Source organism: Hermetia illucens, chromosome 4 (genome assembly GCF_905115235.1).
Source record: "Hermetia illucens chromosome 4, iHerIll2.2.curated.20191125, whole genome shotgun sequence".
Lineage (NCBI taxonomy): Eukaryota > Metazoa > Arthropoda > Insecta > Diptera > Stratiomyidae > Hermetia > Hermetia illucens.
The window spans coordinates 7,521,756-7,538,507 of NC_051852.1; the positions used below are offsets into that span (position 1 = coordinate 7,521,756).

At 42.9% G+C, this 16,752-nt stretch overlaps 1 protein-coding gene across 2 annotated transcripts in view; it reads left to right on the top strand.

The window, feature by feature from the left end:
- Window positions 1-16,752, top strand: part of LOC119655312 (basement membrane-specific heparan sulfate proteoglycan core protein) — a 604,263-nt gene that overhangs the window by 172,204 nt on the left and 415,307 nt on the right. For both annotated transcript variants that reach the window (XM_038061144.1, XM_038061145.1), the window contains exons 7-9: window positions 976-1,353; window positions 8,610-9,242; window positions 9,742-9,879. In XM_038061144.1, coding sequence (XP_037917072.1) covers window positions 976-1,353; window positions 8,610-9,242; window positions 9,742-9,879 — 1,149 coding nt within the window. The remainder of the gene's footprint in view (window positions 1-975; window positions 1,354-8,609; window positions 9,243-9,741; window positions 9,880-16,752) is intronic.

Genomic DNA, 16,752 nt, shown 5'->3' on the forward strand with positions numbered 1-16,752 from the left:
TGCTATTACCATGGTTATCCGTTGAGGTGGTTAGGCATTTCGGTGGTAATAGATATATTATCCTCCTTGATAGATGGTTTGGGATGCAAATCCTTTACTACCGTGTGTTGATTAAGGTGTACCAATTATATGTCTAGGATTGCCGTGACAATATGCATAAATTTCTGATATGCCACTATCCCTTTACCACTTTCTAATGAGATGACCATATTCTAAGTTCCGAAAAGGTCCTTTTAGTTGCACCTCCAATATAAGTCCCGCTCGGTTAGTATTATTCCTGAGGTCAATCCACGTTCTGCCCTTGCCTGCTTGGGTAGTTCTGCTGCTGTACTGAACGTTGGCCTATTTATTTGTAGCAAAAGCTCTACCTTTAAATTCTGCGGATGTGTTCCACAATTTCGTCTACACCCTTTAGATTCAAATCAGCTTGCTCCACGCTTGGTCAAAAACGCAGTTGAAACCTTATTACGTTTGGTTAAAACCCAGTTTTTTACGCCGCTCCTTTGCACTGATCCCCTCTCCCATCTAAGATTCTGTTTGCTACCTCAGGCTCAGGCATCGCTGACTACCCTTAGTTCGTATTAACTCGTCCTCTTCCATTTACTCCCAAAGTACTAGTCAATGTTAACTGCGAGGAAGAGAATAGAGTAGGGTTTGGTGCCGTTGATGATTCTGAGTGCATCTGCTGGTTTTTTGGCACCGCAATGTAGAAAGCCCAGAGTACCTGCTACCCTGCTTATTCTACTGTCTTCCTATTCAGGATATCTTAACACAGATCTAAACCAAACAAATACCTGTTCCACCAAAAAAATGTTAAGGTTTTTCTGAAAATTTTATGGCTCAATTTTGATTTTTGGCAAACTCGGTATCTACTCTAACCTAAAATTTTGAATATTTCAGCATGCAAAGATGTGGTCCTTTATATCACAAAATCCTTTTAATCACTCAATCTATATCCATTCCTACTATTCCCAGGAGTATCAACATCCCTCACTTCGGAAGATCACACTCCCGGCTATCCACCAATAAAGTTGCACTTCTACGATAAAACTGAAGGTCCTCCAACATCGGAAGCACCATTCAACCCTTACGGAATTGTATTCGATAACGAAAACTACCCTCGTGTCGCTTATGTAGATACATTTAATGAATACTCTCATTTGGATGACGATTGTCCCATCGATGAGGTTGCTTGTCGAAATCCCTATCAGTGCATTCCAAAGAGTGCTATTTGTGATGGTAAGAAAGATTGTCTTGAAGGATCTGACGAGGAAGATTGTCTGATGATTGTGAGTGAAGATATCCATGATATCTCTGATATTCATGAGATGGAAGTTGAACAAGCAGCTACAGGTAAAGATGTTCTCGATGTCGTGGTTATGTTATGGATGTTGTCTCATGTCAGTTGCTTAGAAAATTCCAAGCGCAATCGCAGGAGTAAGGACTCAGCCAATTGCAGGACCGCATAATAAAGCCTAACGTTTAGGCAGACTTTAATCCTAAACTTTAAAGAGTTTAACTGCTATTCCATGTCTTAATTAAAAGCTTAAATTTTAACCCATAAAATATTGATGTACTTTACCCAATGCTTGCTATGATCCAGTCAAAGCTAACATTCGAAAAAGAACGAGAAAATCAAATGATCGACGACTTCAAACCGGAGCCTTCATTTGACATGTTTTCTTGGCTTTACTTTAAGAACAGCGGAGCTACAGGTATCCGCTGCCAAAATGCATGAAACTAGCTCTTACGTACTCACTTTTGAGAAAAGGCTTTTATTGCATCTTCTCATTTATTCGAAAGATATAAAAGACTAGCCTGAGTATCTTCACCGATGATTCAAAAACAGAACCTAGTTTTGGCGCAGGGTCTATTTCTTAGGCTTGTTTCACACGTTTACGGTTCTGTTCGATTCGGTTCGTTTTCGGTTCTGTTTGGGTTGCTGCCGACAAGTGAAAGTAGAACCTACTCGTATCATGGGAGCTTTTGGTACTATACAGTTTCAATTAGGTACCGAATAGATATCGAATTGAAACCGAAACACCTTTTCACATTTGTCAGCAGCAAACTAAAACTGGGAACGAATCTGGGATATTCTCTTAGGCAGAGGTGTCAAGTAGAATGGACCACTTTGATACGAGTGCTCAGAGGCCGAGAAATACCCAAAAAGGTAAACTGCTGAACAGACAGCCTATGTTGCATCTCTGAAGTTTAAAAAAATTATCAAAGGTTTGAGGACAACTTAGGTTGCTGAATATGTTGTACAAGCGCTATGCACATTGGCTTAAATTCTGTAAGCATTTTTCGGTTTAGGAATATCATCATCATTATCAGGGTACCACAACCAGTATCTAGCCTAGGCCTGCCTTAATAAGGAACTCCAAATAACTCGGTTTCGCGCCGAGATTCATCAAATTGACATCTCTACCAGTTCTCTGGTATTCTTGCTTATGTCATTGTTCTATCTTAGACAAGGTCTGCCACGCATTCTTTTACTACGATAGATATTTCTCGTATAGACTTTGCATGTCACATCACCCTCTTCCATACGGATTTCGTGACTGACCACTGGAACCCATTAACCCGGATATTATCCACAGTCCAGAAAGGATCTTTCCTTCAGCTCTTATCCTTACAATATAGATGATCTTAAACAGATGCAAGCATTGTACTATAATATCCATCCACGGATTTTTTCATCGGAACTATGAGGTCAACTTTCTACTGTCTTCAGTATCAGTACCGCCAGTCGTTGAGTTCTGCCACTTCGTCCAAAATTCTGGAAAGTTTTAAACCTTCATCAACGTTTGTCTTTGTCGTATCATCAAGGTACTCGGCCCAACAAAGTCTGAAACGAAGAGCAAGGTCGATACGAACTGATCGGTGTGCTGATCGGAAATTGAAGGCGGCAGTGAATAGGTCACACATCAGAAGAGAGCTACAACCCATAGAATGGGCCGTCCTAGATCTACACGACGGAAATAGTGAGGCAATACAAGCTTTCCGGGAAATCTTGGAAAGAGCTGACAAATAGGAGCTGGTAATAGCCGCATATACTGTTCATTCATGACTTTTTGTGTATTCACTGCTGCAACTCTACACCCTAGACCTGGGTGAGACTTGACCGCTTTGAGACACAAAAGTAAGTTATTGCAATACGAAGTTGCATGGGATTCAGGTGGTATCAGCCATTGTGGATAGTCAGGAAACTCGTCCAATCTGGAAGGACGCAAATAGTTCCTATGACCACTATGAGCCCCGTTAAAAAACCCAACCAGGTGAAAGTTCAATCGTTCGCTCTTTCGCTCGACTCATTACTGAATAAAATTCGCGCGACCCTTTTTGAAAACGTCCCACCGAAGCTGCCATCTCCAACACAGTCCCTTTCTAATGCATAGTTCTTCCATCCGGTATCGTCTCAGATGGACACCCCCTTTCTATGGTAGATATAGTGCGCTAGAAGATCCACGAGGATCATTTCTGCGATGACTAACACTGTCTCACATAATTCTGTCCTACATGCACTGTACAGCCTCGGCACGATTGACTGATATGCCGAACTCACTCTTTTTCGGTTCACAATATCGCCCAATGTAGTCGCTAAGACAGAACCCGCTGCTAGCAGAATGGATTTCATCAACTTTATGATAAGGAGAGCTCAACTTTATTTTCGCTCTCGGAATTAGCTCTTATCTCCGCTAGACATAAATTAGTCTCAAGGGTCCTTTGAAACTCACCTTGACATCGATCATCTCAAATCATAACCATGATTTGATGGCATGAGTGGTTTTAATTCTATATAGTTTCCGCTAGATTGCCTTCAGAAAACGTTGCCTCTTCTGACACAGGAAGCCCAAACACTCCATCGTACATGGCGATCGACAACAGAGGCCCCAAAACGGAAGATTAACGAACACATTCTGCCATAATATATTATTTCGTCGTCCATCTCGTACCAGAGCAGCCTCTCTGAGCGGTAACTCTCGATTATCCAAGCCAAAAAGTTAAGGACACCCAATTCAGCCAAAGTGCCTTGAATCCAACGCCACTTGGCCAAATTAAAGACATTCTTGAAATCTAGCGCCACCAATGCTCAGCGGTTACTAACGGACGTGCTGGAATCCATACTGTCGCTCCGATAGGGTGAGTCAGACTATACTTGAAACCCGCTTCACAGCCTTGTTTACGACGTGCAATGGGCTTGTCTGCGAGCACTCTGTGCCCAAGGTGAAACCAAGGGGTTTTTGCGAGAGAACCCACGGCGTGACTGTTGGGCGGCGGCCGACTGGTAGACGTCGAAACGTATGCGGCGCTTATGCTTCCCCTCAGTGCCGTCTGCCTGCCCCTTGGAAGAAAGGCTTTAGCCTATCGAAAGTGATCACCTTCACTTGCCTCGGACTTTTTCGTAGTGCTTCATTTTAGCTGAGTTCAGCGTCCCCATATTAGGCGCAGACTTCCCGCGATATTGTGGCCTACTGATCCCTGGTAGACCTTCCAACTTCCAAGCTGTTGGTCATCTCCCCTCCACCCGATTCCCAAGCCTAATAGCGATAGCGACCTTGTGGAGATTATAGTCACATCTTAAATGCCCAAATGTTAAAACGGCTCTGAATCCCATTCCACTCCTCCAAAACTTAACGCATAACATAGGAAACTGTCATGTCTTCCCGACCTTGGATCTCACCAAAGTTGACCTTCAAATTCCTGTATCTCTCGAAAATATGTACACCTTCAAAACTCCTCCAGTTCACAAAGATAGCTTTTGACCTGTGCAATGCGGCGGAAAACTTCGAGAGATTCATCTATTTGGACTTTGGTTTCGTCTACTTGGATGATGTTCTGGTCACCTCTTCCACTGAGTCTGAAAATTTGGAAATCTCGAGTGCATTTTTCATTTTTCCTTCACAATGGCTTGCATATTCCTCCAACATTGAAATTTTTAAGCCATTCCACCACGCCTGACGACGAACAGTCCGATCCAAGCAAGGTGCAAGTGATCGCGAGCTTTCTGCTGCCTACGACGGTCAAAGACCTTAGACTTATCTTGGGCCTGGTAAACTACTACCGTCGTTTCCGCCCAAAGTCGCTCATAACAAGGCCCTACTTCACGCCTTGCTGTCTGAACCTAAAAGCAAAGAACCGTAGAAGGTTAACCATCCAAGTCTTTGAAACCACCAAGCAGTAGCTGATAGGCACGACACTTATGACATTCCCTTTGCAGAATGCACTCCTTGACGTGTTCGTCAATGCTTCAGACATCGCAGTAGACGCTACTCCTCACTATATAGTGAACTAAAGCTGGCAACCATTTGGTTTCTTCTCAAAACAGTTGAATCCCGCTCGAACGATTGTGAATTATCAGCCTCATATTTCGGTACTCCAGTGTCTCTCTCAAAAGAAGGCAGTTCACCTAGTTCGCGTACTTAAGCTTTTAACTTTTGCCTTAGGGCAAAGGCCGACAAAGCGTCTCCGCGCCAAACTTCGGCAGTTATCCTTCATCAGCTAATTTACATCTGACATTCAATGTGGGTCCAGTAAAGACATCCCAGCTGGAGTCGATTTTTTGGCAATCGCTGTACTCCAGAAGTATTAAGCAGTTCTTCAGTGTCTCCAGTTGGCCTCTAAATAATGGAGGAGAATGAAGGAGTTCCGTATCTTTGGTTCCTCCTCCTCATTTGCTGCGAGGTCTTCAAAAAGGGACCTTGGCTATATATATTATGGCTGCTTTTCATAGGAAAATGTTTCACTCAGTGCACCTTCTACGCACCCCGATATTCGGACGGTGAAGCGAGTAGCTTCTAGGAAGTATTTCTGGGCGTCCGTGAACAAGGATGTGAATTCTTGGGCCAGAGAGGGCATCGTATTCCGAAAATGTGGTAGACTTACATTTTTGGCATGCTAAAAAAGTAGTGAGTATTTACGGGCTGATTTTTACGGTCAGTTTTGCATCTTTTTAGCTTTTTAGGATAGCTGTCCCCTCTTGGTCGTCTCCGGCCACTTAGGATGGTCTTGTGACCACCCCAATCCCTTATTGTCATTACAGGTATCTGGTTTACTACAGTCCTATAGACAGCATTCCACGACAGCAATCCTTGTTTTTCTCCTTGCAACTCTATTAACTTTATTTCGGACAATTCGGTATCCTTCCTCCAGGCCTCGATTTTCTGGCTTCCCTCTTGCCGTTTTACTGACGGAACCAAGAAACCTACTTGCTGAGATCATAGTGTCTGTGAGTAAGAACCACTGATAGACTCAACAACGAGGTTTCTTGCTTCCATTGTTCAGTTTTCCTGTTGTGATCAAAAAGCCACCAAGACATTGTAACCTCACATGTCTCTATTCTGCGTGGGCCAGTTCACCCAACATTTCCATCGCTGTTCTCTCCGGGCAGTGACCTCATTTTGAGACGGAATGGAATATCTGTTCCTCGAAAGTCCCAGTGGACCAGCCAACCATCCTCGCTTCTTTACTGGCAGTGCATGCCTGCGGTTGTTCCTTCCTCTGATTTCGATGAGAAAGTAACCTCGTGGTTGTGATGGGTCCCTAGGTGATGAGGTACTGAAGTATGCCGAATCGACGAAGACCCTAACTCTCTACCTCAGAAGGGTTGCAAATATCCAACTTTGAATTGTACGATTCAGCTCTACTTAGGCTTCGATGAGGCTGCTATTTTAGGGTTATCATCTCTAGCGTGCAACACCAAACTATCCAACATCTCCTCATATTGTGCTGGGACATTGGGGGACACTGGGAGGAGTATAGCGCTACAGATGGTTTTTATCCCAGCAAAACCGGCTCCCGGAAATGCCATTGTAGCCTGCATACCTTGTCTTTTGCATGCCCATATCTTGGGGTATCCCCAACTGAGTTTGCGCTACCGTGACTTTGGTATTATTAACAAATTGCGGCCAAGTTTACGTTCGATTTTCGAATAGCTTGTGAAAGTAGGTTCTGACCTACTTCGGAGTGGTTGAGGCTAATTTGTAACCGACTTATTTATTGCTGAGATTCAGCTCCCTGCTAAATGCCGGACACCTACCTGCAGCTATGGATTTTCGGTGTAATCCTTGATGAGGTCAACAGTCCTCCCATCTTTTTGGCCTATTATAATGGTTAGTGCATGCTACTGCAACGTGGGCGAAATGGAGACATTTGGGGCATGTTTTTGGAGATACCCTGGGTCTGTCCATGATCCAACTCAACTTTACTTTTCCCTCAGCTATCAAGCGTGCATATGCTTGTATTTTTTTAATAATGGGGCTAAGCTGAGTAGATTGAAATGAACCTCATGAATTTATATCTTATTTTTGATTTCTCGGTCCTTCAGAGGCAGAGACAGTCCTTTTTCTATCCGTAAATGCTATTTGACAGGAGTATATCAACGGTAAGAAGTATTGGACCTTATTGGCGCACGCTCGAAAGTAAGACCATTTAACATGGGGACCGCGAAAACTTCTCGGTAATGGATTTTCCCAAAGGTACCCTTTTTGAGCCCCGATGGCTTCGTTGAAATGAATGTTTTTCTCTTCTACATAAGTTTGTAGTTTTTAAGAAAAAAAAAATTCTGCTTGCTGTTATTGGTATCCAAATTTCTTTGGGAAAGTTTCTGTGACTCGACATGGAGTTACGCTTTTTTTAGCCAGGTAAAGATATCAGATAGGGCATGTGACGTTAGATACTGCGACTCGCTTTTCTAGCTCAGTTTTTTTTTCGCTAAAATTATGGGAACTATTTTGTAAGCTAAGTGCAATTTCGCGGTGTTTCTAGCGATTAAATTATTTGGAATATCGAAACAATCTTGCAAAAACCGATATTTCGGGAACCACTTGCTCCGCACTGATGAAGGGTACAAGTGGTTCCCGAAATATCGATTTTTGCAGGATTAATAAATATCACTAGCGAATAGAAAAAAAGCAAGTCTTAACTATTTCAAATATGTCGTAAACTAGCGTGAAATATTACGGATCCTTTTACAAATGGGTAGATGGTCCTATCGTGGGTGGGGAATCACCGGCCCCTCCCCCATCTCCGGGCTATCTTTCAATCATCTATAATTGGATCCTTCTTACAGCGAATCGGGGTTTTTTCGTCGATCTTTCAATATTTTCTAGGTTACGTTGGAAACGGCTTAAATTTTTTCATTGTTTTTATCGGCAAAAATGGGTGACCTTCAGCACTTCATTGGGTTTTTATAAAAGCGCTGGTTTCACACACGGAAAAACAGTCACCGCATGGACCCATTTGTAAAAAACAAAGTTTTGGTTATATAATCGACGAACATAAAAAAAAATGTCCAAATTTCCAAAAGGAAGGATTTAGGATTGGAATCACGTATTGGAAAAGATTGGAAAACCCGGAAGGGTTACGCCCAACGATGTTACTTGCATGAAATCTCATCTCTCATATGAACTGCCTTTGGTTTTGGGATACGCATGATATCATCTTACCATTCATAATCTTCTCTTGCATTGCATTCTATGAAAGAAATCAAAAAACTAAATAGTAATCAACTTTTTAACACATCTAATCAATAATATCAATCAAATCACAATCAATCTCCTAACTATAATCTTCTTCGTCATAAAATCAAACCATTCAATCAAAAAAAGGTGAAAAATCCGAAGACACTGCAACAACTGAACCACCAAGCCAACCGTCCCCGGAAAGACCCTACGAACCAGTGGAACGACCAGTTGAACGACCAGATAGACCGATAACTGAATTAGACGGTCAACCACCAATTGAAGAGCCAGTCGAACCGTCAGTTGAAACACCAGTTGAATCACCAGATGAATCACCAGTTGAACAACCAGATGAGTCACCAGTTGAACCACCAGTTGAACCACCAGTTGAACCACCAGTTGAAACACCAGTTGAACAACCAGTTGAACGACCATTTGAACGACCATTTGAATCACCAGAAAGGGAACCACATGAGGAATCACCTACTGAACCGGAATATATACCACCAGTTGCTCCATCAGCAACTTCAAGTCCATACGATGACGATGGTGATGATTACGAGACAACCCCTTACGATGAATACGATATTGGTGGTGGTGAACGTAATTTAGAAGAACCTTTCGAGAAGGAAAATGTTCCCCATTTGGGCTCCTCGCCAAGATGTCGTGGTGACGATGTCGTTGTTTGTAGAGATAGATCCGTGGAAATTTGTGAAGTACAACGTTGCGACGGTACCCCCGATTGTCCGGATGGTGATGATGAAGAAGACTGTCCTCGTGGTAGTTACAAAAATTAATTTTATTTTGTTTAGTGTTAAATTATTTTCCTGTACTTTTCTATATAAACATTTTATATAGAGCTAACTCTCTCCTTAACCCTATGTGTTTGTGTGCCTTTTTTTTCAAATGACTAATTCACCCTTTTCGTGCCCCATTTGCTTGATCACGGTCACTGGTGAAGTGATGCACCAAGCAAGATTGGCACTGAAATGGTCTCACCATTCGTAACAAAATCAACGTTTTCATCATCCAGTTTGTGTCTCGTCTGCTGACTCAAAATTTGTTTTCCCCCCTTCGAAAAATTTACTCTAACTCGACTCTATTTTGGCGACGCTCCATCACTTTTACTAACTCTGCGTGTTTTGCACTATCCGAATCAATAAAAACCAATCATCAACTATTTTTTTATGATTTTGCTTAACTTTTTTTTTTCTGTTCTAGTGTCGAATTTGGAAAGGGTGGTTTTTTTCGGGAATCTAATGCCAGTTTCATTTTACAGAATGTGAACCTGATGAATTCGCGTGTGATGCAACCAGATGCATACCAAAAACACAACAGTGCGATGGAAATCCAGATTGTACCGATGGAACAGATGAGAGCAACTGCCCGGAACCAGAGCCAGAGCCACAACCAACAGGTGAGTCCTTATTTTTAATTGGCCATTATAGTCCAGCACTTCAAGATTGAACAGTTGACCTAGATATCAGGAACCAGTCGTAAGAATTACTACCAAAAAACCCACTCAATCCGCACTACCAACCGAGCAACATCCACCATAAATTCTCCAGAAAATTCAACACCAAATGTCCTTGTATCGGTGATAAAAACACTAGAACTTTTCTCCCTACGAACGATAAAACAATTTACACGAAGATTAAAATCACTCCCTCAAGGACTTCCAGAGGAGGAAAATGGCTCACGATTACATCGTGTTAGATTTGAATGGCACTGTAGCTGCTACTGCTGCATGTCCTGGAGAGGGAAGCAACCATGGAAGTGCTCTCATTCCGTTGATTACATTGTACTTTGCTTGGTTATTTGTTTTTATTTTAAACCAGAGGAAGTCCTGTATTGCAAGTACCATCGCTGATCCTTTTGGTCCTTAGTTCCAGTGAATTCATTTATTAGACTTGGTCATACATAATTTTTTGAAGAGCCCAACAAGGACATTCGAGCTTGACTGAAAGTAATTTATGTTCATTTAAGTCCTAGTTTAGCTCATCTCCTTAGCAACTAACCAGACGAATGCGTGCCCTCAACAAGTCCTTAAATCTAATTCCTCCACCACAAGACGCACGTCAACCTAAAAACTTTAACTCATACTTAAAAATCCCCTCAAAACCAGCTCAAATCTATAACAATTGAATATTCATGAGTAAACAGTAACTTTGCACATCCTCAAATTCCTTATTGCCTCACCCTAAGAGGGTGACCCCCCCCCCCCCCCCCACGCATGCATGTCTACGAATTACCCACGAAGGACGAAAAAAACGAAATCATTTAACCAGTAAGTGTGATAATGTCCAGGGGAGAAATAAGATGAAAACTGGATCAAGTTGTTTCCTCGGCAAATCGTTCATATCCTTTTTCGGCCCCGGCACTTTCAACCAGTAGAAGTACCTTCGTCGAGGCGTTGGATTGGGGGTACTTTAAGCTATACGGGAGTAGTAGAGATTACGCATATATTCACCATGTTTGAAAATTTTTTAAACTAGGTACTCATGTGGGAGTCAGTAAATAATAGGAGCAAGCGTCGACGACAGGGACAATGGACTCGTTGCTTAATGAAGTTTGGGGTTTTGATTAAAACTTTTTTTTTGTCTTGGAATCTTCAGGGGTTAGGAGGAAGTTTGCTTTTTTTAAAGTTACGTAGATGTGATGTCGGATTTAAGGATATCTTTTGAGTTAAGGACATTTCTTCAGATAAGGACATTTTTTGAGTTCAGGACATTTTTTGAGATGAGATGATCCTTTCGTTGTTTTTTAGATCAATTATCGGTCAGCTCTCTTTAAACGTTAGATGGCACTCGTTCAGGGAAGGAGCTCATCCTCCAATAGACTAAATAAAACAGTCAAGGAGGGAAGGTTGGCAGGATTTACTTTCCTTTCACAAACAAAAAGCCCATTTAACAACACCCGTGATTTCAAGTGGTATATATCCGTTTTACACCCCAATTTCAATTTGTATCCACATTCAGGGAATAACTTTATTCAGCGTACTTCAGTGGGAAAATGGGGTAGCCCTCTGAAAACTGACCTTTCTGGAAACCCCAGTCCTGGTTGGTTATTTGCTGTTGGCTCCTTTCTAGAGGTTTCGTACTGGCTATTATTGATACCCCAAATCGCTTGGTTGGGCACTCTGAGCTCGCTGTGAAGTCAGATTTCTTTCCTACTGAATGTCGATACCTAAAAGTGGCAGAGGTGTTAGATAGACCTTACATTTATTGGTGTAGATGCTAAAGCGTATACTTGGTACTCCAAGCGCTAATACACGTCTTCCTTTCCTATGGTTCAGCTCTTTTATATGCAGTAAAAATAGAGCCTTTTTAAGAACTCCCTTAATGCCAAAGCCAAGCCGCTCAGTGTTCAATTAATAATCGACTGGACGTTTGATATGGAAGCACGAGAACCAGAGCAATCCTTCAGGAGGAAGGTGGATATTTGCGGTTGACTTTCTTGTCTGCGTTATATAGACCTCCGCTCTTCAACATGGAAGGCGATCAGAATAGCTACTGGTATCATCATTATTGTTGCCTCCAAGAAAGCATGATAGGCAAGCGCAAAATTCTTCTCCGTTGTACTTGCACTACGTCCTTGCGGTTCCTCACCATACTTTCAAACCGTGAAAAACAACTGACTAAATCACACTCAACAACAAAGGACGCCTACTAAATCAAACTGACCATCGCCCGCCAAATCCCAAACAGCCTTCGCTGTGTTCCATTCTGTTCGAAGAAGCTAATCTTTGCGCCTAATATGATGCCGAGTTATTTCCTTGGTCAGGACCTCTACTTGGTTTTTCCATCCGCTGACTTAAGGCGTTACCATACCCAGTATACAATGAACTAATTCCACCATGCTTTCAGCGACCAGGGCCAAAGTTCGGACCAAAGATAGACCCCTGAACAATTCCCGATAAAACTGTCATTTTACAATGTCCTACCCGGATCTCGTAGAGCAAGTTCTTTAAACGGTCCATCTTCATCAACAAATGGGAGCACTTATCGACAGATTATAACAAAGCCGGATCCCGAGAGCTCCTGTGCCAAACGCTTGAAAATGCACGCGGTACTGGCCCATAGGATACCATGTCGTGAGGCTCGACATACCCTACAATTCGCATTGCCGAAGCTGTAAAAAGGAGGGGAAAACCCTCAGGTGCTTACTTCGCTCAGTTCTAGCTAGAGTCAGGACAAGGACACTAGGCAAACCACTCTTCGTGGACCTCAGAAAGACTTTGCACTGCAGAGCTGCTTTCCTTGCTGTCAGCGGCCTGTGAAGATCTGAGCCGACTGGACTCTGCCTCCTTGCTTTTATAAAAGCAGTCACATCTTAGGAGTTTGTGGCATCAAAACGACGCTCCATTGCGTTCCTCGGAGCTGCTACTGTCACCTACCTACCTACCTATCGACAGTGGCGACTGTGATCCTCAGCCAGTCTGACCACTTGAACCACTTTCTCAATCTCATCGCTTGCTGATTTTTGAAATTGTTTTGGTGAGAAGTCTTTCGGTCTAGTATTATTGCAATCAACCCTGTTTTGATGATGTTTTCCCGGTTTTGTCCAAAATATTGAGAGGACAACGCTCAGCAACCTTCGAGCGGAAGGCAAAAACACCCATTGTTATGCATTCGTTGAATGCGATAAGCACCAAGTCCAGCCTATACTTCAATATAACTTTCAGCACTTCACTGGGAATACCGTCCAGTCCTAGTGATTTTCTGCCCATCATGAACAAGGCTGCTTCTTCGAGTTCTTCGATAGTGAAGGTGGTTCTTTCTTAGTATTCCCCTCTTATCGACAATGACAACTTTTATGGGATGGTTAGGAAAAAAGTGCTTGAAGAATTTCTACCATTTCACTGCTTTAATAGTATTGAAGAACTGATGAACACTAAGTTTTTTGGTAATCAACTAATACCTGCATCTCAAGTCCCTGATAATGTCAATGACTAACTATTGCCAACAGCGTGTTTTTTATCTATTGATTGTTGATCTCAGTGTTACCTCGTTTGAGCCTCTTGTGCGAAGTGAAATCTGCCAGGCTAGAGGCAGTTCCTTCATAGACTTGCAATTTTAGCCGTCCATCAATTAATGGGAGTTTTTCTTCTCTTGGTGCATCATCAGCTGCCATGACAAGGTCCCCTGGTGAATCCATTAATGATTCAGTCGCAATTCTTCTATCTAGGTCGAGGACTAGTAGCTTGTTTACCTTTCTTGGAAGAGCTTCGGCAAGTTTGCCAATATCGATCTTCCCGATGTTCTACCTCGGAGGTATCTGCCGAGCTTCAGAATATTGTTATGAGCCGTTTGTAATTTCATAGGAAATGTACTGATCGCTGGCCATGAAATCTTTCAGTACCATCCAGAGTTGCACAGCTGGTACTAAGGGTTCCGTAGCTAATATTACGTCAAAAATGGTGTTCTCATAATCAGGGCGTCAGGTGTGTCTCAACCTAGCAGACATTTCCAAAATTTGCCTGCCCTGAGAGCCTAGTTGAGCCATGAGCTATTCAATGTCGTTAAAGTCTACTCCAACTAGAACTCTCCCTTCCGTGTTTTCATACTTCAAGGCACCAAGTCTATTCCGAAAAGCGGACATAGACTCGTTCCGTTTGGGGGAAAGGTTGCAAAAGTCACTTCTTCACAATGAACCCATCCCACTCAGATGACAGCAGTGCCAAATATATTGGTGTGTTATGATGATACTACTCGCTGAGGAGCGCCAAGTCAGCTCTTCTTCATTTCTTCATTTGACCCATCAGATTGTGAGCGATGGCTCGCTCGAAAGATGCAGATCATGGTGTCGGATTTTTAACTTTGTCTAGCTTTTTTTTGAAGACCTGGCACCGACTGGAACTACAGACATGGTCCACGTCTTCTTTCTGCAGACAGTAATCCTTATAAAGAAAACAGAATTTTCTCGATCCGCAAGTGAATTGCCAAATCATAAGTCTGTGTCGTTAATAGATAACGAAGATAACCAATTTCGCCGCTCCACTATCCCCTGTTCCAAAGTTCCTATAAAAATACATTGTCAAAGGTGATATCAGGAGCGAAAAAGAATTTTTCGGGGAATTCAGTGCTGTTCGAATTGCAGAAAGTGAAGGAGAACGGGCCAGCACTTCTAAACAGACCTCTGATGACCGAATCAGTCGAGGCAATAAGCTCAGGATGTTCTGCCGAATAACATAAGTTCCACTGAGTCATCTCCATGGAGACGCTTTGGTGCAAAAGTAAACTCGCTTCTTCAGGCAATCCTGAACTTAACGTGCAGATTTTTGTTAAAGAACTTAAGCAGACAAAAAGGGAATCTATGCTTAAGGAGGGCGAGATCACATTGAAAGCGAAGATCAGACGGCGGGCCACCCCTTGGTGCGCACTTGCATTCATCACCATCGTCCGTACGGATGAACCAATCGCTCCTTAGTAGGGCACTCTAAAAATCGCGGTTTTGTGCCGAGGTCCACCAATTCGATATGTTCAAAGGCATCGGCGTTTGATTCAGGATAGTTTACGTCTAAGGGATTGGTAAATGAGCCCCCAGTTAACGTTCCTGAATTCAGCTGCTATTAAAATGCATGACTCTTTTGGATAGTTGAATATCAAGGATGATGGCATCGTGGTCACTGATGCCAGGTATGGTTTCCAGGAGTGGAAATGTAGTCGCATTCGGATTTATGCTGATGTTGCTCCTAATCAGGAAGTGGTGAAGGTACGAGTGGCAGTTCCTTACGTTATAAGTAGGATGCACCGGGCTAAAATGAGGGATGTTACGTGCAGCAAGATTTGATGTTATCCTGAGCTGAAATTGACGACCATTGTCGTTTATATAAGAGTCAAACCAGGAACTATTACTGGCGTTAAAATCGCCTCCCAAAAAGCGAGGGACCGTGATTTTCCAGTTGAGTGAGGTTAGTTCTCACAGAATGGTATGATGGTGGAGAGGTTGTTGGGTTCAAGGAGCTGGTTGTGACAGTGTAGGAAAACTTGCGGTGGTTGGTAGGGTGGTCGCTTGCCCCCCAATTTACGCTCTATGGACTTTCATCCAGGTTCTTGGGACACTCACCTGGTTCGTGTACGCCGTCACATTTGACACACCGATATTGGAGCTGGCAATTTGACGCCGAATGATCATCGATCTCGAAGAATGCGTCAAAGGTGGCTAGCCATAGGCTCATTTTACGGCCCTTCACCATCGCTTTCATTGTAGCGAAGGGTTTAACGGAAAGCACGCTGGATATACCTTGGGTCCTCCTATGCGGAGTAAGTGTGGTCTAGACCGCGAAAATCAAGGGATGTGATTTTCTCCGCGGGGAGAGAATAGGTGAAGAACTTCACCTGGCTCTACACTAAAAGATTTTTGGTCGCCTGTTTGTTCTTGACGATGATAATTCATGAATAGAACTCCCTGATTTTTTTAATCAAAAGTCCTCGGTCCCGAAATTTGTAATAGGGCTTGACGTAGCCCTAAAATTTTTTAGCGGTTCAACGGCAAAAATTTGAGGAATTTTGGTATTCAGCTGTTTCTTCCGAAGTGCCTGCGGTGGTTGTTTTTGTGGCTTAAAAGTCGCTGGAGCCTGCTGTTTTTTGGCAGATTTGGTTGGAGTAGTGGCACTGGGCATTTGTTTCTGTGGCGTTGTTGTCGGCCAGTTCGCTTGGCTTGCAGATAGGTCCGCCATATGTCTTTATGACTTTCTGTAACGAGGAATTCGATGCCTGCAGACAGCGGATTAGGCTTACTAAAAGTTGGTTTTTGTCTTGAGCCTCTTCAACTTTGCTAATGAGTGTTTGGTGTTTTTTCTAGAACACAGTCTCCTCATTTAAAGGCTTGTCATGGCCTGCATTAGACTTCATGTTTTTAGACATGACCGATTCCGTCGCTGAGGCATCCTCGTATTGCGACTCCATTTCTTCAGGACCCGGATTACCGTCATTCTTTTGACACTTCTTGCCCATTGCCACTTGAAACGCACCCTCCATTGAGGGCGGGAAAACTATTTTTTTAGTCTTTCTGTGAGTTTTTCTTCCGCATTGCGACACTTCTTTTCCATGAAGTTTGCCTTCTGCGGAGCCCGTTCGCCATTAAAAGCCCTTTGTTTTGACTCTTCATTTATCTCTGAAGAATGTAATACTGTTTATATGCCAGTAATGTATTGACGCAGAAACTCATCGGAGTTACTATGAAAAAACGCCAAAATAGCCTCAAAATCGACCACACGATTGCATGGTACTCATCTTGCCGAAAGTTTTTCAACATCCATGTGGAAAATCGGAATCAATGCACTTTG